The sequence below is a fragment of the Chelonia mydas genome, chromosome 2 (genome assembly GCF_015237465.2).
Source record: "Chelonia mydas isolate rCheMyd1 chromosome 2, rCheMyd1.pri.v2, whole genome shotgun sequence".
Classification (NCBI taxonomy): domain Eukaryota; kingdom Metazoa; phylum Chordata; order Testudines; family Cheloniidae; genus Chelonia; species Chelonia mydas.
Window position 1 is genome coordinate 94,788,968 of NC_057850.1, and position 24,027 is coordinate 94,812,994.

A 24,027-nucleotide genomic window follows, 5' to 3' on the forward strand; every position below is an offset into this window, starting at 1 on the left:
CAGGAGCCGTGACTTGTCCCTGACTTTTACTAAAAACGTCTATGACAAAACAGGGAGGGAGGAGGGTCCAGCACCCTGCACTCCTGTGGCTGGGAGCTGCCACCCCTGCCCTGTTGCTGGGAGAGACCCTCACCTGTGGCGCCTAGGGAGCTGCGGGGGATCCCCTACCGCTTGCTGTGGCTAGGGAGCTGTGGGGGCTAGGGAACTGCCAGGGGATTCCCCCTGACCATCCACGGCCCCAGCAGCTGGGGAACTGCTGGGGGATTCCCCCACACCGCCAGTGGTAGCAGCTCCAGGCCACCACGGGAGGTGGGGGAACCCTGCAGTTCCCAGCAGCTGCGGGCTGAAGTCACAGAGGTCTGCGGAAGTCAGATTCCGTGACTTCCGCGACCTCCATGACCAAATCGCAGCCTTAACTATAAGCTATAAACTCTGAAACTATGAAAATGTTATACACTGAACTACAGAAGAACTTGCGAAAGCAAGCCGCAATTCCAACAACTGTCACGGGCAGCAAGAAGGGACTGAGGCAGCGCTGGGGTCGGCAAGGTCATACATTGAGTGCCATGGAGGCGCCACTCCAGAGGGCTCTACAGCTGACCCAGTGGGTGCTGCTAGGGGGAAAACTTTCCAATGACTGTGCATGTGGCGCGCACACACCTAACTGGAATCGATATGAGCAAGCACCTGAAGAAGAATTAAGATTTACTCTTGCTATTTGACACCTAACCATTATGATATACCAGGTTATCTCAGCATAGCAGATGTAAAAATTCACATACCCCTTTTTTAAGTGAGGAGTTGTATTCCTTCCTTTTTCATGTTTTAAACTCATCTATAAATTATGATCCACAACCAAGATTTATTTTAATAAAAAAAAACTTTATTTAGATGGGCTCAAACCAACCACTAATATTTTCCAGTAATAGTTTCAACACATAATTTAATAAAATTATTAATTTCCCATACCCTTTCCTTCCCCCGTCCCCATGTTCTCATTCTCCTTTTGCATTTCCCAGATGCAGTATCACCACAATTTCCCATTGGGAATACAGTATGTGCAGTCTCAACCATATTCTATGTTATTTCTTTGGCATTAGGTGATCATTTTTCCCAAAGACATAGTAAATTTTTTCTGTGACACGATGCCTCCACAAATCTCAGCATTAGAGTTCTTTCCTTTAAATTCCAGTCTTCCATGGAGTAAGCAATCCACCTTCAATATGAGAACTCACTAACAGTCATTATCTATTGAGAAGTCTCACTAGATTCTCTAGACATTTTAAGTGATAGGCTTTTAGCTGGTTTCCTTCTGGCTGTGAAAGAGCTAAAAAGGAAAAAAAAACAAAACAAAACAAGACTTCAGAGCTTTTCTGTTACCTTTCAATATTTCACGTACTAGGACTTCAAAGGTTACATCAAACCCACAGATTCAAGAGCCTCTTGCTAATGCACACATTTTATAATCTGCACAACAAATTGGCAGTCGCGTTCCCCTCAAATATTTTACAGTAATATCCTGTACTGGCATTTCATATTGCTGTCTTTGTTTCTACACAAAAGACATTACAAAACATTTACTAATACAATACCCTTGGAAATTTCCAATCAACTGGGGCAAGGAAGGCAAACGAGCCTTTCCTCAGGCTCCAACCAGTGTATGCTTGGCAGTTGCCTCAGCATGAATGAGACTGTGCTTCTACTACAACTTCTCCAGAGCACAGGGTAGAGTGGGGAAGGACAAGGCTAAAACAAGGCTATTAATGCACTTCAGAAGTCGAGCCACCTACACTCTGAAAGGATTTCTGTGGTGCCCCAACCAGTACATTCCCACTCGCTCCCCTAGTTGGAAGCCTGGTCAGCCTTGTAAAATCATGAAAGCCTCCCAGGCCAACCTAGTAGATATATTTTCCTGAGGTAAGTTTTCCTGGCAACTGTGTATAATTGCAATGGGTTATAATTAAAATTTAACTAATCTGTGAAAATAAGTAGTACAATCTAGGGCTAATAGGTGCTATGGTAATAAAAATAATCAACTTTGTAATGCACCATCCTTGTATTAGTTACCTGCTAATGTGAAAAATTCAGTAATTCAAGGAGTTATTAGAATAATGAGGTATTATAATATCGCTAGCAACAGATGCTGTTTTTATATAGCTCTATGGACGTACAACGTATAATGATTTTGCCAGGCAAACAAGACTTTCCAATCACAAGTACTTTTAACCTATTGAACCAATAGGCTGGAACAGTACAAACAGAACACACCACACAAATGAGTGGAAAGAAAACCACTGTACATTATACAGAACTTAAAATGTATTTTCTAACAGAGGATGGTCATCAGATATGCTGGCAAAAATCCATCTAATCAGGGCTAGTCTACTCCAAAATAAAACAAAAAATAGTCTAAATTTAGGAGCCATTTGCTGGCCACTCTGTCTTGTAAACAAATATGGCAATTTAGCCCCAATTGTGCAATGATGTGTATGTGTACTGAGGAGCATGTACAGACTGACTGAACTCACTAGGAGTGCTCAGGTGCTTAAAGATAAGCATGCACATAAGTCTTTGCAGGAGCAGGGCCCCAGTGAGACTGAGCAGAACAAACAAGCCCACATATTAGCTACTGTAGCTACAACCCCACTCTACAGTCCTGCTCAGAGAAATGTCCAATTAGACATGCTTTTGATCTTTTTTGGACAGCTTGCAAGAACAGTTATCTATTATGTAAAAGCTGTCCAAATTATAGCTAACTGCAACTTCTTAGAACAGTCAACATGCTTTTAAAAAGCCATTCAAAGTCAAAGTAAAAACCAGCCAATTTACAGAGCAGTACTGTCAGGATAGAACAGTATTCTGGTCTTCCCTGTGCAGCAGAATTCAGCAAGGTTAAGTGAGGTCAGTTCTAACTGGGCAGTGGTTGTCATCACCAAAATATAAGGTTTTAGCACAGAGAAAGTCTGTGGCTACAAAATCGTTTTGCTGCCATCACAATCAAATGTATCTCACAGACTAATCCTTAGCAATTACCACTCACAAATCTTATTTACAATTTGTCACCAGAAGCTTTTTTTATTATTATTTTGGAAAAAGATGCCGAACAGCAAAGTACATGGTGAATTTAAAAGGATCATCAACAGAACCCAAAATTTTAGAAAAAACTTACAGCACAACAAAATGCTTCCTTTTTGTTGTACTGCAGAGCAATATAGTGTATTAATGATTTCTTTTCACAGAAAAATTACAGAATTGGCGGTTACTCCTTTGAGATGGAAACTAAATTCTCCAATAACTTACTTTTCTTCACTAAAGAATAAGCCTCATCTACTCTTCTCTTTATTGATGGATTCTTCAAAGTCACTTTTGCCTGTAGCACAAAGAAGAATAATCCAATAACTACATTTATTACCACATGCTGATGCTTTTAAAAATCAGGCTGTCTTCAAACCACAGCTATTTTTGGCAGCAAGCCAACAGAATATAGCATTCAAGAATTTAATAGTGCAACAAGTGATTATACCATCTTGTACACGGCATTTGTGAAAAATAAACAGGAGAGCAATGAATTGCAGCAATGATGGAACCCATTTCCCAAGCCATGGCTTGGTGTGTCAGCAAGTACTGCTTGGAATATTAAATTGGCAAACACAAGTGACATTCTTGCAAACTTCATGGTAAAAAGCACAGTACAAAAAGGCATATATTGTGCGACTTCTAAAGCAATAAAAATGTCATATTGTAATCAGCATATATCAGAAGCTACATGATAACTTACAAGAACATGGTCATGTTACTTAGGTTCATGTGAAAAATAAGTTGACTCTCCTTTGTATATCTCCTCTTAAAGGAAAACTAGTGACTTAGTTTTAATTACAAATAATTTTAAAGGAAGTGAATCTTCCAGTGAGTAGGTTTTTGATTTATTTATTAAGGCCCCAATCCTGCAACTTGTTCTTTGGAAGTGGATCCCTGCATCTGCTTCATTCATTCCAATGGGATCTGCCAAGGCATGGGTGTCTGCCCAGGCTTAACAAGTTGCAGAATCGAGGCCTAATTTTATAACTGGACATAAAGGATACATTTTACAGGACATCTAACTTGTAGTAGATCAACATTATAGCAAAAATATTATAAGGATATAACTGTTATTACTGCAGGTTAAGTGCTTTGATTTTTTTTTTTAAATTGGAAGCGTTTTCAAATACTAACCTTCTGATAATTGTGAAGCAAAGACCAAAGTGCAGCTGCTCCTATTCTCTGAGCAGTGAGGCTGTCACTTTCTAAACAGGCAGATAGCACTGCAATAGCTTTATCTAATGAAGAAAACAAAGGCATACACAAAGACTAGCAAAACACATTAGGACAGATTTCCACCTATGAAATGTTCTTATTCTGGCAATTTGTCTCTATTTCTATGATAAATATGCTATGGCACAACAAGTGCAAAGTTCATATAATCAGATAGTTTAATATGAATAAGTACCTAGCATACCTGTAAGCACTATAAAATAATGTTAATAAATATAAGCAGCAAAATATAGTCTATACTAAAAATTAAGATTAAGCCATAAAAGAATGGACATTTTAAATTATAGCCACTACAATGTGCATAGCTGACTGTTGCACATAAATATTGAACCACATAAGAGATACTGCATATTAAGCTGTTTTAAGAACACCTGATGGGCATATATACAATATTATATATACAGTACCAGTATCATTACCAGTACAATGGGGTAGAATTAAGACATTCTGCCAATTTTTACAGTGGTTGCCACCTGCTTGATATCACTACTGTCACATTTTTTGCCTTATCCTTCTTAGATTCTCTCATCTCCAAAGTTTACCTCTGGGCTTTCAGTAGAATGAAAGTCATCTGGTCTATTTGTTCAGCACATCTGACTGCTCACTCCACAATACAAATGCATTGGGTAGACTATGGAGTTGAGTAATGATTATTTATCAAAGACACTCAACAAAGATCTGGAAAAATTTGAGAACAGCTTCAGTTGGAACCTACTGGGAACTTCATTGCAGAAGAGTGGAGCATCCTTTCTAAGTAGTCTCGGCCTCTACAAACTACCAAAGAGAACTCTATCTCCCTGCAGTAAGCATTTATGCTATATTCATCCCTATAGTATAGGAGTGGATCAGTATATCTGGAGAAAAGTGGCATGACTTGACATAAGAGGCACAGATTTCTGCGGGGTATAGGGAATATGCACAGTCTAAGTTTTGTCCAACTGAAAGATAGCACTTATAACTAACTCATAAGATTCTTTTTTTTAATTGTATTTCTAAGCCAGATTATGTAAAAGCTAAGTGTTTGATGCACAGGGCTCCTCCTCACTTCCTTTTAAAAAAGGCCTGGTCTCCCATTTAAGTGCCTAGTCAAAACCTTCCCATTCAAGTTATATTATTGTAATTTCAAAATAGCAAGATCTCAGAATAAAGGGAATGTACTTACTTTATAGGAACTGAAATTCTTTCAGATGCGTGGTCTCTGTGGGCATTCACTATGGATGCACATGCACTCTGTGCAATTGGGACCAGAAATTATTGAAAAGCAGTGTCTGTTGTTCCACGCGTTCACCATTCAACTCCTCATGCTTTCAAATGAGGGCATGAGGGGTGGCACAGACCGTCGCCCTCTCTCCAGTTCCTACTCTACCATGAATCATCTGAGTTGAGCAGAGGGAAAGGAGGATGGGTCATGAATACCTACAAGGACCACTCATCATGAAGAACTCCAGTTACTATAAGGTAACTGTCTCAGCTGGTGCCTATGGGTATTCACTATGGGTGACTCCCAAGCAGTGCTTATGGACAAGGTAGGTGCAAGGAAGTGTTCTGCACCTACCTTGAATCCCCAAGGGGGGATTCAGAGCTGGATCTAATACTGCTATTCCAACGGCAGCACCTGACAGAGGAGCATACCAGGGAAAAAAGTGTTTGAGAAAAGTGTGCATTGATGCCCAGTTTGCCGCATTGCAAATTACATCAATTGTTTCATTTTTTAATATTGCCATGGAGGTAGTTTGGGATCTTGTAGAATGAGCTATTATTCACCAAGGGGGGCTGAATATTAGCAGCCTTGTAACAAGCAAGAATACAAATGAAAACCCACTTTGAAAGTCTTTGGATGGAGATTGTGGATCATTTAGATCTGTCCGTAACTGAGATAAAAAGTCCAGAAGACTTTATAAATGGTTTGGTTCTGTCCAAATGAAAGGCTAACATCCTTCTAATGTCCCAGGTATGGAGGGCAGTTTTCTCTCTAATCTCCTGTAGCTTTGGGGGTGGGTGGGGAGGAAACACAGGAAGGTGGATAACTTGGTTAATGTGAAAACTGGAGGATATTCTAGGTATGAACTTGGGATGTGGGTGTAATGATACCTTACGCTTGAAAAAAACAGTAAAGCATGGTAGTGGTGGTGAGGGATCAGCCATTAATGCTCTCACTCCCCCAACTCTGTGAACAGAAGTAATGGCCCCTAAGAATGCCATTTTCATAGATAAGTGCAGCAGAGAACACTTAGTTAGCAGCTCAAAAGAAGGTTTCATAAGACTATTAAGGACCAAGTTCAAATCCCATACAGGAATAGGTTCTTTGATTTGTGGAATAAGGGTAACCAACCCTTTGATGAATCCTACTATTATGGGTTGAAAAAGACTGAGAATTCCTGCACAGGGGAATGAAAGGCTGTAATAGCCACCAAATGAACTCTGACAGAATTCATGGAAAGACCTGATTTCTTTAAATCCAACACAATCAGGAACAGTGGAGTGGGAAGAATAAACTGGTGAACATTGTTGCTTGGTACACCAATGGTGAAATTTCTTCCATTTTTGAAGGTAAGTATTTCTAGAAGAGATCTTTCTTCTATTAAATAGGACCTGTTGTACCTCTGTCGAACATGGAACCTCCCTGAGAACCATTGAGGAGCCAAGCTCTGAGTTGGATGATGGTCACGTCAGGACAGAGTGTCGGACAAGAATCCCAAGACAGCAGATGAGCAAGGCCGAACTGGAAATGAGATGAATCAGGTAAGAGTATTAGACCTGCCTCAGCCAAGTTGGTGTAACCAGAATGATGATGATTTGTTTGATCTTGTTCAGTACTCTCAGAGCATACACCAGGTCCAAAATAGCTTCATTCATGGGGAGTGCCACTTTGGAGGTAGCAATCAACAGGAGAACGTCCAAGAGCTTTGTGTGTAAACTCCTGGTACTGCCTTTCGTCATCAGGAGAACAGCGGGAGACCAGCATCACTATCTCACCCAGAGAATATGAAGAAGCTGTTGGTGGATTCAGTGATATGGGCTTCTCTGGCTATACCTGTTCCTCTGGATGCTCTAGAGGGGTATGAGATGCTGGCAGACCAGGTGCCAACCTAAGTTCCCTCTAAGTTGTTAGGCTGCGCAGCTGCCTATTAAGCCCTACACAGGGGTTCAGAGTTGCAGCAGGAAGAGTGCCTCTCCCCCAGCATGGACCTGCAGTGGCAGGGAGAGGCCTGCGTTCCTTGTGAGCTCCGGTATACCCATTCCTGGGCATGGAGTCACACCTGGACCCAAAGGAAAAGGAAGAAGCAGCTCTCTTCTTCCCGGACTGCTGAGCTGATTTTGTCTGACTTCTTATGAGGGTGTATCGTGGATTCATGGAGTCTCTGAACCTGCTAAGGGTTGTGCTGGTGCCAGGCCGGAGGCACCAGACGGTGAGGCAGAATGCAGAAGGGTCCCGGATCCAGTCAAGGTCTCATGGAGAGCTCCATCAGGTGCTGTCAAAGTCTAAACTCCCAACACTGCCTTGTGCAAGAGGAGAAGGAACAGCAGATCTCACACTTTGATGGGGTGTGTGATTCCCCCAGCCAGTACAGGCAGCTCTTGTGGGGGTTGCTTACTGGGAAGACCAGAGGTGAGACAAAGCAAGGACCGTGGGCATTAGTGTCCCAAGCACTGGAGGAATAACTGGGAGTGGGGTGGAGGGGGAACAAATTCCCTTGCTTCCTGCTAAAACTACTAACAAATTAAATGCTAAAACTTTTAAAATAATTAAACTATTTACAGTATTCACAGGTTAGAACTTAGAGCAAACTAAAGACTATAGACTTTAGGTTTCTGTCCCAGACCAGGAGTGGCAGAAAAAGAAATGGAGAGAGAGGCAGGTCGACCTGTGCCAGCCCTTATGCCCTCAACTGAAAGCATGAGGTGAAGGGCACAGGCATGAACCACTGGACATGGCTATTGAAGGATTTCTGGTCCCGGGGTGCATAGAGCACATGTGCACCCAGAGCGCATACCCCTTGGGACCAGCACTCTAAGAACCAATAAAAATAATTTTAGCTGTCTGGTATATTTCCTGTAGTCTTCTTGAACATATTTCTTCCAGTTTTTGCTGTCTATAATTTCCCAAAATTTTGTTAGAAGACTGAGCATTCACTTAATAAAAAATGCTTTTGTAAACAATATATTGGATTTTCTGTCAGCACCCCAAATTACAATAAAATACAGTAGTGCAAAATCTAGACGAGAGTTTAGATATCATTTGGATATATACCATTCGCAAGTATCTTGGGCTTGTTAGTTGGACTAAAGCAGATGTTGTGCAGAATAAGAAGGACTATATGGTGACTACTCTTGTGTTTGTATTTGCTCATCTCCACCAGCTGGTCTAAACCACCATTTAGCTTCATAATCATCTGCTGTCCATCTTCTCCAAAGGATATATTCAGTAGCAGCTTTAGCCAGTGGCTAGCCAGTGTACTAAGGCTTTTATTTCCTCCTTTTGGCAATGACAGAGACAAAAAGTTCTGTAAGAAGTTACTCTGTCAGAAAAGAGAAAATGCACAGCGTTATTTCATTGCTAAGTAATATTCCTTTCACACACACCCTCCATGTAGCTAATGTACTGGTCTACCTGTCCCATGTTCCCATTGTTAGTCTCCTACGCCCATATTATTCAAAACATGTTTTCAGCAATATTTCGCGATAGCAAAAAAAAAAAAAAAAAAAGTGTTTCAAAAGTAAGTGCTTCTTGTAGTGTCAATGACCACTGGCGTTTTTCTTGGTGATCTGTCAAATTAAACAGTTTTAATAGTTACACTGTCCCATTCTCAGTTCGTTGGCTCACATGACCCTCTCAATCTGTAGACACATCAAAAAAATCAAAACAGTATGTACATTTTACTTACATTTCAGGAAAGCTGTTAGATTGGCATTTAAGAAAATAAAGTGTGGTGAAAAAGCAAGAACTTCTTGGCCATTACAGGAAAGTGCATCATCTACTCTAATGTTCTAGAAACAAAGGGTAACAAAGTTTGCCCACTCCTCCCACTGCCAGTAACCATCCTCTCTTGACCTTTTCTGTGCAGCTGCCATGAAACCTCCATCCTCCTAAACACAGCTTCCTTGGTGCTGGAGATGCCCCAGAGAGTCTTTGATTTGCTTGACCTGGCATTGGTCATGGTATCAAAAACTCTACTTCCACTTTAAGGCGCTCTAGAGCAGATGGAAGCCTACTCTATCATTGCATGGGAGAGAGGGTCAGGCTTGTTGGTCTCCACCCTAAGGAAGGTCTGTAACTAAGTGTGTCAATCCTTTCACATCTGAAGTTCTCTCACAAGGAAATGAAGTTCAATCCCAGTAAGACCTGCACGATCTGTGACAGAAGCACTCAGCTGGTGGGGAGGAGGGAGAAATCACTCAACTAGTAAACCCTTGTAGCCAAACCAAAGGATAAGCTATGGGGAGAAGACCACAGTCAAATCTTTTCACTAGACAGACAGATGCTCTAACAGTAAAAGAAAACAAATAAAATGAAAGGATTGAGAGAGATCTTCCAACAGGAAAACTTTCCCAAAAAAAGAAACACTGATACATAAGTAGTTTCAATATAATTCATGTCTAAATATACTGAGCTGAATACACGATTATGCTAATTATTTTATTTTCAAACACATAATTAGCTTCAAGTGCAGTAATGTACATTGACAGCACATGGAGAAAAGAGAGATGAAGAAGACAGCAATTTAATCAAAAAGGAGCACCAGTAATAATATAATCTTAATTTGGAAAGGACTCTACAAAGACATTAAATAAAATACAACCAGGTAACACCAAACATGTTTTATTACCAGCTTTTGGAGCATCAATGCCAAAGACTATTTATATTTCAGTACCACCAGAAGCCCCAGACAGCATCGGGGCCTCGCTGTGCTAGTCTCTGTACATAGTAAAACAAGGTCTTTGTCCCAAAGAGTTTATAATCTAATAAAATGAAAGCTAGCAAAATAAAGCAAAATTCAAAAGAATGAAATGAGAACTTTTCAGCATACACCTGAAATAAGGGAAAAGAAAAAAAACCCTTAAACCTAACTAAACGAGAATTCCGACAGTGTAGAAGCATTTGATTTAGGTGCTATCCTCTCTAAAAGTGTATTTTTGTTTTTAATTATCACTGTGTCTCGAAGACAGATAAATCAAATGACTGTACCAAAACTTTATCTTCTTATTTACTCATGAACAGCTTCTTCTAATATATACTGACTGCTATAAAATCTTACCTCACTCACCTTGTCTGTCTCATGTCCTGGGACCACAGTTACAACAAGAATGGAAGACTTTTAATTTTGCTGTTTAAAATGGAAACTCCATAACATGAAGAAGAAAGTCAAACTTAACAGTGACATCTGCTTCCTGAGCAAATGCAAGAAATAAAACATCATCCCCAGAGGGATCACCATCTATAACCCTCTGACCACCACATACAACTCCAAATATTTTGAAGAGCTCGCTAGAAGGTCTGCAGAAAAACTGAGGAACCACCTCCAGCACCTCACACATTCCAGAAGGTACCACCTCAAATAAGAAATTACCACATGATCCAACACAATGGAAGAAAATATACAGGAATAACAGAGCAGGTGACACCTGTGGAGGAGAGGCACTATATGTGAAAGAAAGCACAGAGTTAAATATAGTAAAAATCTTAAATGAATCAAACAGTACCATAGAACCTTTATGGATAGAAATTTCATAGTTGAAAAATAAGAGTTAAGCAGTAGGAGTACAATACCGACCACCTGACCAGCATGGTGATGGTGATTTGTGAAATGCTCAGGGAGACTAGAGAGCCTACAAAAACAGAAAATCCAATAATAATGGGGGATTTCAACTACCCCTATTCCTGACTAGGAATATACCTCCTCAGAATGGGATGCGGAGATAAAATTTCTAGACACCATTAATGTCTCCATCTTGGAGCAACTAGTCCTGGAACCCACAAGAGGCAGGGGAATTTTTGATTTAGTCCTAAGTGGTGCACAGGATCTGGTCGAACAGGTGAATATAACTGAACCTCTCAGTAATAGTGACTATGATGTAATTAAACGTAGCATTCTTGTAGAGGGGAAAATACCAAAGAAATCCAGCACAGCAGCATTTAACTTCAAAAAGGGGAACTACCAAAAAAAAAAAAAAAAAAAAAAGGGAGGAAGCTAGTTAAACAGAAATTAAAAGGAACAGTCACAAGAGTGAAATGCCTGCAAGTAGCAGGGAAACTTTTTAAAACCACCATAAGAGAGGTTCGAACTATATGTATACCCCAAATAAAATAAAAAATACAGTAAAAGGACAATAAAAATGTCACTATGGCTAAACAACAGAGAAAAAGAGGTGGTTAGAGATACAAAGACATCCTAAAAACTGGAAGTCAAATCCTACTGAAGAAAGCAGAAAGGAGCATAAACTCTGGCAAGTCAAGTATAATAAGGCAGGCCAAAAAAGAATTTGAAGAGCAACTAGCAAAAGACAAAAACTAACAGCAAAATGAAGTACATCAGAAACAGGAATCCTACCCAACAGTCAGAGCGGCCACTGGCCCACGGAGGTGCTAAATGAGCACTCAAGGAAGACAAGGCCTTTATGGAGAAGCTAAATGAATTTTTTGCATCAGTCTTCATGGCAGAGGATGTGAGGGAGATTCCCACACCAGAGCCATTCTTTTTAGGTGACAAATCTGATGAACTGTTCCAGACCGAGGTGTCAACAGAGGTAGTTTTGGAACAAACTGATAAATTGAACAGTAATAAGTCACCAGGACTAGATGGTATTCACTCAAGAGTTCTTACGGAACTCAGATATGAAGTTGCAGAACTACTAGCTATGGTATTTAGCCTCTGTATCAGATGACTGGCAGATAGCCAACGTGATGCCAATTTACAAAATGGGCTCCAGAGGTGATTCCTGGAAATTACAGGCTGGCAAGCCTAATTGCAGTATCAGGCAAATTGGCTGAAACTATAGTAAAGAACAGAATTATCAGACACACACAGATCAACATATGTTGGTGAAAAGTCAACATGGCTTTGGTAAAGGGAAATCATGCCTCACCAATCTATTAGAATTATTTGAAGGTGTCAGCAAACATGAGGACAAAGGTGATCCAATGTATTTGGACTTTCAGAAAGCCTTGGACAAGATCCCTCACCAAAGACTCTTAACAAAGTAAGGAGTCATGGCATAAAAGGGAAGGTCCTCCCGTGGACCAGTAACTGGTTAAAAGACAGGAAACAAAGGACAGGAATGAATGATCAGGTTTCAGAATGGATAGAGGAAAACAATGTACGTAAATGATCTGGAAAAAAGAAATGAACATTGAAGTCATAGAATCATGGAAGATACCTCAGGAGGTCATCTAGTCCAACCCTCTGCTCAAAGCAGGATCAACCCCAAATAAATCATCCCAGCAAGGACTCTGTCAAACCGGGCCTTAAAAACCACTAAGGATGGAGATTCCAACACCTCCCTAGGTAACCCATTCCAGTGCTTCACCACCCTCCCAGTGAAATAGTTTTTCCTAAGTGGCAAAGTTTGCAGATGATACAAAATTACTCAATATATTAAGTCCAAACTTAACTGCAAAAAGTTATAAAGGGATCTGACAAAACTGGGTGCCTGGCTAATAAAATGGCAGATGAAATTCAAAGTCATGTACACCAGAAAACAATTCCAGCTCTAAATTAAGTTGTTACCATTCAAAAAAACCCACAAAATTAGTTACCATTCAAAAAAGAAATCTTGGAGTCTTTGTGGATAGTTCTCTGAAAACATCTGCTCAATGTATAGCAGCAGTCAAAAAAGCTAACAAAATACTAGGAACCAGTAGAAAGGGATAAATAAGAAGATAGAAAAAAAATATAATGCTACTATATAAATCCATGGCTCACCAGCACCTTGAATTCTGCAAGTATTTCTGGTCACCCCATTTCAAAAAAAAAAAAAAAATTAGAATTGCAAAAAGTACAGAGAAGGGACAACAAAAATGATTAAGGGTATGAACAAATTCCATATGAGAGATTAAAAAGACAGGGACTTCTCAGAAAAAGAGAGACTGCTGAGGGAGGATATGATAGAGGTCTATAAAATCATGAATGGTGTAGAGAAGGTTAATAAGGAAGTGTTATTTACTCCTTCACATCACACAAGAACCTGGGGTCACCCAATGAAATTAATAAGCAGCGGGTTTAAATCAAAAACATAAGGAAGTACTTCTCCACATAATGCAGTTAACTCATCGTCAGGTGATGTAGTGGAGGTCAAAAGTATAACTGGATTTAAAAAAGAATTAAGTAAATTCATGGAAAATAAGTCAATCAGTGGCTCTGGGTGTCCCTAAATGAGGTCCCCAATCCATGGTGCGCACCCCCGCAGGGGGCACCAAGGAATGCTGGGGGGGGCACAGCTGGGGCTCCGCTCACCTGGACTCCCGGCCCTGCGTCCAGGGCTCCGTGCCCACCCCCAGCTATGGCCCCAGCCTCGGCCCCCTTACCCTTGTATGCATCCCTACCTCATGGAGCTACAGTCCCACTCCCGGCACCAGGAGTTGCAGGGAGGGCGTGAAGTAAAAAGTTTGGGGACCCCTACACTAAACCTTTGACTGTGAGAATTTGGAACTGGATGACAGGGGATGGATGACTTGATAAATTGACCTGTTCTGTTTACTCTGTTTGAAGCATTTTGCACCAACCACTGTTGGAAGACAGGATACTGGTGTGACGCACGCTATATGATTTTATAAAAATATGCTAATGAGTGTGAATATAATGTAACTGGAATATGTTTCATGCAAAAGGTGTCTTGTAAGGTATCATTACAAAGCTTGTAATCTACTGAGTGTGGTCATCCTATTTGTATAAATGTATCACTCTTGTATCTGAAACTAGAAATATAAAATATAACTCTGAAGGCCTATTGTAATTATGCAAAGTGTGGGCCATTAATGGTGGTTTGGAATCTTGATGGCTCCCATTAACCAGGACAATTGTCTGCAGATGGCTCTGTTTCACTTGTAAGTCTTCCTGTATACATGTGTGCTGGCAAGTGGGTAATAAAGTCTTACAGTGACATGTGATCATGTCACCTGAACTGGAATCAATCTTTAACCTGGTGCTTTTCCATTGAGAAGGCGCAGGTGGGAACCCAGAGAGGGACAAAGGATTCCTGCCTAATGCAAAAGATATATAAGTGGCTGGAACAGAACAAAGTGAGGCAGCCATCATGAGGAATCCCCTATCAATCACCTTAGCTGGAACAAGGGCTGTACCAGGGGAAAGGATTGTGCCGAGACTAGGAAGGTGTCCAGTCTGTGAAAGAAACTTACTGAAACATCTCTAAGGGTGAGATTTTATCTGTATTCAGTTTTACTGCTGTACTAGACTTAGACTTGTGTGTTTTATTTTATTTTGCTTGGTAATTCACTTTGTTCTATCTGTTACTACTTGGAACCACTTAAATCCTACTTTCTGTATTTAATAAAATCACTTTTTACTTATTAATTAACCCAGAGTATGTATTAATACTGGGGCGGGGGGGGAAACGGGGGGACACACGACAAACAGCTGTGCATATCTCTCTGTCAGTGTTATAGAGGGCAAGCAATTTATGAGTTTACCCTGTATAAGCTTTATACAGGGTAAAACGGATTTATTTAGGGTTTGGACCTCATTGAGAGTTGGGCATCTGAGTGTTAAGGACAGCAACACTTCTGTAAGCTACTTTCAGTTAAGCCTACAGCTGTTAGGGGACGTGGTTCAGATCTGGGTCTGCAGCAGGTTAGGGGGTCTGGCTCAAACAGACCGGGGGCTGGAGTCCTAAGCTGGCAGGGAAAGCAGGGGCAGAAGTAGCCTTGGCACATCAGGTGGCAGCTCCCAGGGAATCAATGTGATCCAACCCGTCACAACTGGGCTAGATGGACTTGGTCTGATCCAGTATGGTCATTCTTATATTCCTAAAAAAAATCATGAAGCCTAACTGGAGATACTGTAGGAAACCTAAAACAATTATAACACCCCCTGCCCCCCCCCAAAACAAATGACAGCCATCCAACACACACACACACACACATACACACACACACACACACACACACACACAGAGCTGAACCAATTTCAGCAACTCCACAACCAACAGATTGACCCTTCTGGTACAAACCATGACACCAGGACACATAACACAGACACCAAATGACACCTCAACAACATCAACCTATCAGAATTCCCCCTAACATGAAATGAATTATCTTTACTCTCTAAGGGATTGAACTTCTGCCTCACCACAGAACCTGATACCATACTAACATGTGGAACTAGAAGAATTCTTTCAGCAACTCTGCCTCAAAGAATTCACTCCCAACAACCATGTCCGCTCTCTCAGTTACAAGAAAAAAATATCATGACTGGACACCTCCCCCAGTGGACAAAGCACACACTTGATCATTATTATATTGATTGCTTCAGGAAAAATAATCAACTGTGAATTCTTTAACAAAAATGACATCCACCACAATCTCTCTACCACCAAGAGGACAGCTGTACAGTCCCTGAAATCCAAACACCAGACAGCGATCACACCATCAGACAAAGGGTGTGCAGTCGCGATCACTATGTCAAAGAGGCCAACTGACAACTCTGGGACTCACCTATGACAAAGAACTCAAAGAAGATCTCACACCACAGTTCACACAGTAATTTAAGGGTATCATGAAATCCTTCCCTAAACAACTTGAAGAGAAACTCTGCAACCTCCTCCCCTACAAAAATCACCCCAGGGATCTTCCACATGCTTCTCAAGATACACAAACAAGGGAATCCAGGCAGACCCTTCATATCTTGCCACAGTACTCTTACTGAATGAATAGCAGGAGTCCTAGAAACCACCCTCAAATCACTCATGAACACAAAGGGACAGTTTCCTCCAGGACACATCTGACTTCCTCCAGAAACTTTGCAACATCAACAACCTTCCTCAGAACACCATCCTTGACATAATGGATGTCACCTTCCTATACAATAACATCCCTCATCATAACTCTGCTGTACATTAAAACTCAGGAACTTAACAGAAGCTGGTTTTATGGCTCACCAACTGCAATTTGTACCACACACTGCTGCCTACACACCCTCCTTTGTCTTCGGACTGCAGAGGTGTTAAGTGCCCACTTCATTTTTAAGTGGTCTCCTACAACATGTGTGAACCGCTTATGCTTAACAATCTGTCCCACCTTGTATTTAGCTGTGACACTCTAGTTACAGTCTTCAGACCTAAGGAAGAGTTCTGTGATGCTATAAAGCTTGTCCCCTTCACCAACGGAAGTTGGTCCAATAAAAGATATTACCTCACCCACTTTGTGTCTCTCATAAAATCTTTTACACATCTCCCATTTCCTTTTCAAAAATGAATTTAAATTTTAGTGCACTGAAAACTTCTTAAAAGTCTTAAAATTTTTCTAGTAAGTGTGTTAAAACACATGCCAAATTACTACTACTATGATTAATACGTATGACGCTATTGTATGACTAGTAACATGATTTGTGTAGAATAATGCAACTGTAGAGGAACAACAGCTGAGCTTCCAACCCCTCCCATTTCCAGCAATAGAAGGCAACTCCCTGTTGGGATTTGAATAGTTAAACTCTGAGGTTCCCCCATCTCCACAATAATCCTTAATGGAACTTTGCTCAATGCAAAGAGTAGCACTGATGCTCTTTCGAAAGAGCCTGTTCAACTGTATGGACTAGTAGTATGTCACTCATATCTACTACTCTATTTATAGTAAGATTCCCATTAGATACAAAGCAGATCCTAAACTGTGCTCCAGGGACTGAGCACTAGATGGGCATGTGGTGGTCTTCCTTATTTCCAGCTGCTTTTACAACACCCCAGACTCTTCACTGAAGAGCAGCGCAAAGCAAAGCAACAGAAACTGGAAACAGGGAAGTAGCAGCTGCCTCTACTTAGATGCTACTGCTATATAAGAGGGAGAAAGGAAACAGGTGCTACCAGCCACAAACAGGAGAAAACAGAGTACAGATGAGAGGGACACGTGCATAGGAAGAGAAGGGGACTAAGTGGAGATGAATGTGCAAGTGAGTGGGAGGGAAAGAAAAACTGAACAGAAAGGAGAGAAAGCAAAAAAGTATATTGTGCGATTAACAGTTTTCAAATAGTACAAAACACAATGCATTAAGGAGACATAAAACTACATAAATGTGTTTCTATTATAACTCTTCCTGCAGTTGCCTCTGGGATATTATGCAGCTGTGAATGATGGGAATATGGTCTGGGGAAAGGCATAGGAAGTAGTCCATGAAACATAGTAAGATGCATCCCTATTTTGGAAAAGTTCGTGAACTCCTGAATTACACTGCTTATGAGAATAACTAAGTGTATATGCATGTCATGATCTTCAGATAGCCATCTTTTATCATTTCCTTCCCCTACCCTCTTAATTAGGTCATGTTGAGTGTAGGGCCTGATTCTGTAAATATTTAAACATGCCCCATTCACATCTTTGGGACTCCGCATATACACAAAGTAACTCATATCTGCAAGTGTTTCCTGGATTGGGCCTTAGATTGTTTGCCTTCAAGAGCCAGGGACATGTCTTGTCTTAGTTGTGTGATGCACCTTGCAGCTCCTGAAGTGCTCAAAAAATAAAGAAATAAATAATGTTGCCTTCATACCTTTTGAATAACACCCTTGCAGTCATGAGAAATAGCAAGGTTGGAAAGAAGAGTGAAGACCATACGCTGAATTGCGCTGTTCTCAGTTAGTGTTTGGGAAGCTAACTTGATAATGCTGAGCATCAGTGAGTTGCTGGTTGCGCTTCTCTGTGCAGTCTGAAATGGAGACAGTCCACTGCTTGCCCAGCAAAGAGAACCACAGCCTTAAAGAATGAAACATTGTTATCATTAACAATTAAATGAGACTGCCTCACTATTACAAAATTAAGAAGTGACCAGGCTGGATGGGGGAAATCTATACAATCAGTATATACCCTATCTATATAAAAACAGCATCATCTAGACTACAGAGCAAGTGGCTGGGAGTCAGGAGACCTGGGTTTTAATCCCAAGTTCTGCTGCTAACCTGCTATGTGACTTTGGGCAAGACATTTCACCTCTTCCCCTCTGTCTGTCTTATCTATTTAGTTAGCAAGTTTTTCCAGGCAGAGCCTTGTCTTTCACTATGTGTTTATAAAGCTTCCAGCAAAAAGGAAATCTGATATTACTTGGGACTTCTAGATGTAATGGGGAAAAAGTCTTTTTTCCACTTTATATTAAACACGTAAAATATGAGATTCCATGTCAAAGAAATTAAATCTGCCTCAATCGCCTCTTCAGACAATATATGAAAATAAGGATTTTGATCCTAGTTTAGCAAAGGTGGACTTTATCAAATATTGAGGGAAAGCAGGGGTTCATCCATCAGTGATATTAACAGATAAAGGAAAATACAATTCCTAAAATTTGCTATATTCACAAAATCGAAGAAAAACGGTTTACTATAGATAGGATTATAAAAAGGAATAGGTGAATGATAACTATCCCAAGTCTTAGATTGAAGAACCTCTGCCTTTACTGAAGAAATGAAAAAGTGTCATAGGGGAAAAAATGATCAGTATCTTGTGATACAAAGGAAAATTACATGTTACTTATCAGTGCTACTTTACATCAGTAAGGCTAAAAGAGGAAGGACAAGAGAAAAGATGGCTGTGTGATACAAAGGAATTTCATGTACAATTTGGAGGTATCACCCTAAAAAATAATTGGAAGCAAATGTGTGAACAAATTAAATACATTATACTGATTGTATTTACCAGACCACTGGTACAATTGCTGCTAATTCTGCTGGAAAAACAGTATTTTAATTAAAGAATATTCTGATGAGCTGCATTTAGTAGTTCTATTGCAAATCACTGGAAGACACATTATCCTCCAGAAACATCTTGTTTTACAAAACTTGGTAAACAGCAGCAACAGGAAGGCTCATCTAAAAAAAAATTACTCAACATTTGGAAAAAAAATGTTTTAAAATATATGGTTACCTTTGGTTGAATTTGTGCGGAAAAGTAATTCTCCAGCAATCAAGTCAACAATTACATTTATGTTTATTCAATGACAAATAGCAACATTGGTCCTATTTAGTGAATTTCTTTTTTATTTTTAGTTATTTATATTAAACCTTAATAGAATGGCTGTTATTAAATAATTATCATATACTCAGTCAGAACTCAATGTCATTATTACACTTCCAACAGTGGTGTGAGGAAAACTCTTATAACCTCAAAAAAGAAAAGCAAGGTTTAAATTTAACCTCAAAGTTAGCAATTTCTGGATTATAAAATATAAATGCAATGTGTGAAATACAAGGTATTTTTCTGTATTAAACTGGCCTCTTTCTGCCACATAAGTAACCATTTTATTTTTCTGGAATACACGGATTGACTCCAATCCTGAAAGCTATTCTGCGTGAAGTTCCAACAAAGTCCACATACCCACCTGCATGGAACAATTTGCAGAAATAAGGCCTTCATGCTGCAACTGTTAAACTAATCTCATCCTATAGCTGAGAGGAAAAATCAGGGCATTTTTTCAGTTTCTACATGTAAGGTAACGTGCACAGTTACTGCTCACAGGAAAAATTAGTAGAACTGCCTTGAATGTTTAAAGTTATTCATTAAGTACTATTCTTTAGAAATAAAAACCTAATGTTCTGAAAGCCTTCATTTCATGCAAGCTGGACTGTGTGAGCCAGCATTACTCTATGCAGCTAAACATCAAGGTCAGATTCAATTTTCCTCCACACACCCCTCCCACAAAATATTTTTTGCATTACAAATACACCCACGCCCCCCTACCTTAAATGTATTTAACTTTCATATTGCAGTAGCAGCCAGCACACACATACACAACCAAGTTGGACCCCCACAATACAAAAAAGGGGTAGTTCATCTCTAGTTGTTGTGTATAGATGAGCATCACCAAACATTGCTTTACTCCTAGGACGCTAACGGAAGTGGTTTAATGAACTGATAAGGTGAGTGGGTTGGCTCAGCTTGCAGCTAGCCTGAATAGTAAGAAAACATGATTAAACTGAAACCACATCCCCTTATAGGCAAAGTAAAACAAAATAAAAAAATGGAAACTTCCTTCTAACCTAGATTCAAACAGTTTAAGGCCAGAAGGGACCATTAAATCATCTAGTCTGGCCTCCTACATATCACAGACCAGTAAATTTCACCCCGTTGTCTCTGCACTGACACCAATAATGTGTTTGGTTAACACACACACTTCCAGAAAGCATCCAGTCTTGATTTGAAGGTGTCAGGACCACTTCTTTTGATAGTTTGTTCTGTTAGTCACCATTACTGTTAAAAATGTATGCCTTATTTTTAAGAATTCTAGGAATTTGTCCTGCTTCAGCTTCCACCATGGTTCTTGTTATGACCTTCTCTGCTAGGTTCTACACTATGATCAAGTCACCTCTGTCTTCTTTTTGATAAATTAAAACAGATTAAGCTCTTTAAGTCTCTTACAGTAAGGCATTTTCTCCAGCCCTCAAATAATTGTTGTGACTCTTTTTCAGCCTGAAGTGTTTCCTTTTAAAATGTGGATAATAAAAACACACACAGTATTGCAGTAGTTTCACCAATATAGGTAACTCCCGAAAGTTCACTGAAGTTTGTTAATAACTGCCTGTGTTTTTGGCTGACATAGGTCTTAAGGTGCAAGTTGTAATGTATGGGCAGATCGATACTGAAATCAATGGAACTCCATGCAAATACAGCAGTCTGTCCACATGGTACAGGATCAGGGCCACATCATGGAACTGTTCCAATATAAGTAAATATATTAAGTCCTTCACTACTACTACTAAAAAAAAAGACCCTTCAGATAATTCTTGCATGTATATGCTAAGTTAAATTCTAAAATAAAAATAAAAACGAGCAAGTAATCCATAAATTTTTTACTATATAAACGTTCATTTTAACAAATGTTTTTCATAATTAGAAGTTCCTAAACTTGGTATGTCTTCTGTTTCTGACCATTCCCCTCCTCTGTAGGCTGAATACAACAGATAATTCAGTTGAACAGGTTTATTACTGGAAATACATTAAAGCATGGTCCACATGTTAATTTGCACCATTAAATTAAGGCGTATTTTTATATGGGTTTAAACAGGTGCACTGTTGTGTGTGGTGACACTCTAAACTTGGCTTACTTTGATTCAGTCTGCATTGATAAATTAGGCACAAGCTAATCTTATATAACCAACTTTAAACTGATATAAGAATGTCCACATGGGTGTTTGTACTGGCTTGAACCAATTTAAATTACACAGGTGCAACTCCTTTGTATAGACAACCCCAAGAGAAATTTCAGAAAATTTGTGATGGGGTATACAAATTGCATATTAGCTCATTAACCCTGTGTTGCCCAATGTGGACTCAGGTTGCCCCACCCCATCATACTTGTGAGAGAGGTCAAAAATGGATGGAAGAGCTTAAAAGGGAGAAACCAAGCTCAGTTGAGGGTAGTGCAAAGAGGACAGCAGACTTTCACTCCTTAACTACGGATAGAGGGCTGATGGAATGCAGAAGCTCCTTGGATGACCTCTGCCAAATGGCTCCTCCCTGAAAGAAGGGCAGGCTTCAAGCTGACTCACTTTTGAGAGGGTTTTATTACTCTCTATTTACTTGGGAACCTGGTAACAATACTGCACAGTGAGTTAATATGGAGAAGACAAAAAATCTTACTGGAACAGAAATTTGGTTGGCTGATAGCAGATCACAATTAACAGGTAGTCACAAGTGTGTTTCATTGTATTTACCCTTGATGCTCAGAATGCTGAGGTACACTTATTATGGAAAGAGAATAATGAGAGAGGTTGTTGGAAGCATAATAAAAACACAGATGCCTCTAAAACAGTGTTTATCAAGTGTTTAGAAAGGTATTTGCTATTGCTATCACAACATACCACAAGATTGAGAGGTGACTTGATCACAATGTGTAAGTACCTTCATCAGGAGAAAACACTGGGCCCTGAAGGGATCTTTAATCTAGCAAAGAAAGGCATAACAAGAACCAATAGCTGGAAGCTAGTTAAGAACTTATTTCTAATTTGAATTTAATAGTTGGGGTGATTAGCCACTGAAACACACTACCAAGGGAAGTGATGGATTCTCCATCTCTTGATGCCTTCAGATCAATACTGGATGCCTTTTTGGAAAATATGATATAGTCAAACACAAGTTATGCTTCAGTCAAACACAAGTTAGTGGGCTCCATACAGGGATAAATGGGTGAAATTTAATAGCCTGAAATATACAAGTCAGACTAGATGATCTAATACTCCCTTTTGGTCTTAAATTCTAGGAAACCATTAATTTATAATGCCACATTACCACTTTCTTGCAGGAATACAACCTTCTTAATAATGGCTCATCCATGAGTGTTCTTAATAAAGAAAGTATTGTTTTGCTATTCTCTGCCACGAAATTCCTGAAGGTGGTATTTCCACAGAATATATTACAATGTGGTGGGTCTATGGGGATTTCAGTAGCATTGAGGCTCACCTGGAATTTAATACCTATTTAATATAGGATCTTTTAAAACCCAATCTTTTTTTCCCCCCAAAGACAAGAAGAGACTTTCAGATTTAAAGAATATGTTCCTTGGAACAGGGACCTGAGGCACAATCCTGACTCTTATTGAGGCAATGACAAAATTCCCATCCACTTTGATGAGGCCAGGTTTAATTCTTTTTCTTTATACTTGTTTGTAAAGAGCACAGAACCTTTTTTTGCACTAGAAGCACTCATTCTTTTGCCTCTTTTTTTTCAATTTACATAGACATTACTCTGGATAAAATGTTTTGACATATTATACCAAAACTTGAGTCTCTTACCTGTGGGATAATTTGCAGTGTAGACACAAAGCAAATGAAGAGCTATTTGCATTAAGGAGTCATCCATTATAAACCATGGCCACAGAGAGTGGAGGACAGGGACAAGATGAGCCTCGAGTGCTGCCACCTAACAGCAAGAGATAAGGAGGAATATACAGTACAATAATGAATATTGGTTTGAAGTATTTTGTGCAATATTGAAAGCAAACAAAGGAAATTAAAGAATTTTAACATACTATGGAGTTCTTTTAAAAATTCTTTTTTCCTTGAAGGGTCCCTTTAATGTACTTTAGATTACAGAGTTAAAATTTACTTGGTTGCTTTAAATGGTACTAGAGGCAGAGGACAGTCTTGTTTCAATACTGGAATGTTGTCTCCACAAGCTGCTTCAATCACATTTTAATTCAAGTCAACACTGAGACTTGATTGAACTGGTTCCATCCGGACTCCATAAGATTGTCTTTACTTACATGCACTCATATTTTTTGCTATTTTCTTGATAGTCTCCATTGACTTGTTAGTAAATTCTCATAGATGTGCATTGACATTTTTTTTGTTTCATCCTCATACTGTATAACCTGAAGGATATTTACCAGCTACTAAATACAGTAAAAGCTTGTTTACCCAGCATGCTGGGGAAATGCGGGGTGCCAGTAAGCGAAAATTTCTGGTTAACTAAGAGGGAGGCAGTTTGGGTGTGGCAGAGGATGTGGGGCTGGGGCACAGGAGGGGGTGTGGAGCGCAGGCTCTGGGAGGGAGTTTGGGTGCAGAAAG

At 39.8% G+C, this 24,027-nt stretch overlaps 1 protein-coding gene across 16 annotated transcripts in view; it reads right to left on the minus strand.

Moving 5' to 3' along the window:
• Window positions 1-861: 861 nt before the first annotated feature.
• The window catches only part of RTTN (rotatin), a 151,590-nt gene continuing 128,424 nt past the window's right edge, over window positions 862-24,027 (minus strand). For all 16 annotated transcript variants that reach the window (XM_037892906.2, XM_043539931.1, XM_043539932.1 and 13 more), the window contains 6 exons: window positions 23,254-23,380; window positions 18,027-18,229; window positions 8,564-8,831; window positions 4,213-4,316; window positions 3,301-3,370; window positions 862-1,327 (listed from right to left, as the gene is read on the minus strand). In XM_037892906.2, coding sequence (XP_037748834.1) covers window positions 1,245-1,327; window positions 3,301-3,370; window positions 4,213-4,316; window positions 8,564-8,831; window positions 18,027-18,229; window positions 23,254-23,380 — 855 coding nt within the window. In that variant the 3' untranslated portion in view covers window positions 862-1,244. The remainder of the gene's footprint in view (window positions 1,328-3,300; window positions 3,371-4,212; window positions 4,317-8,563; window positions 8,832-18,026; window positions 18,230-23,253; window positions 23,381-24,027) is intronic.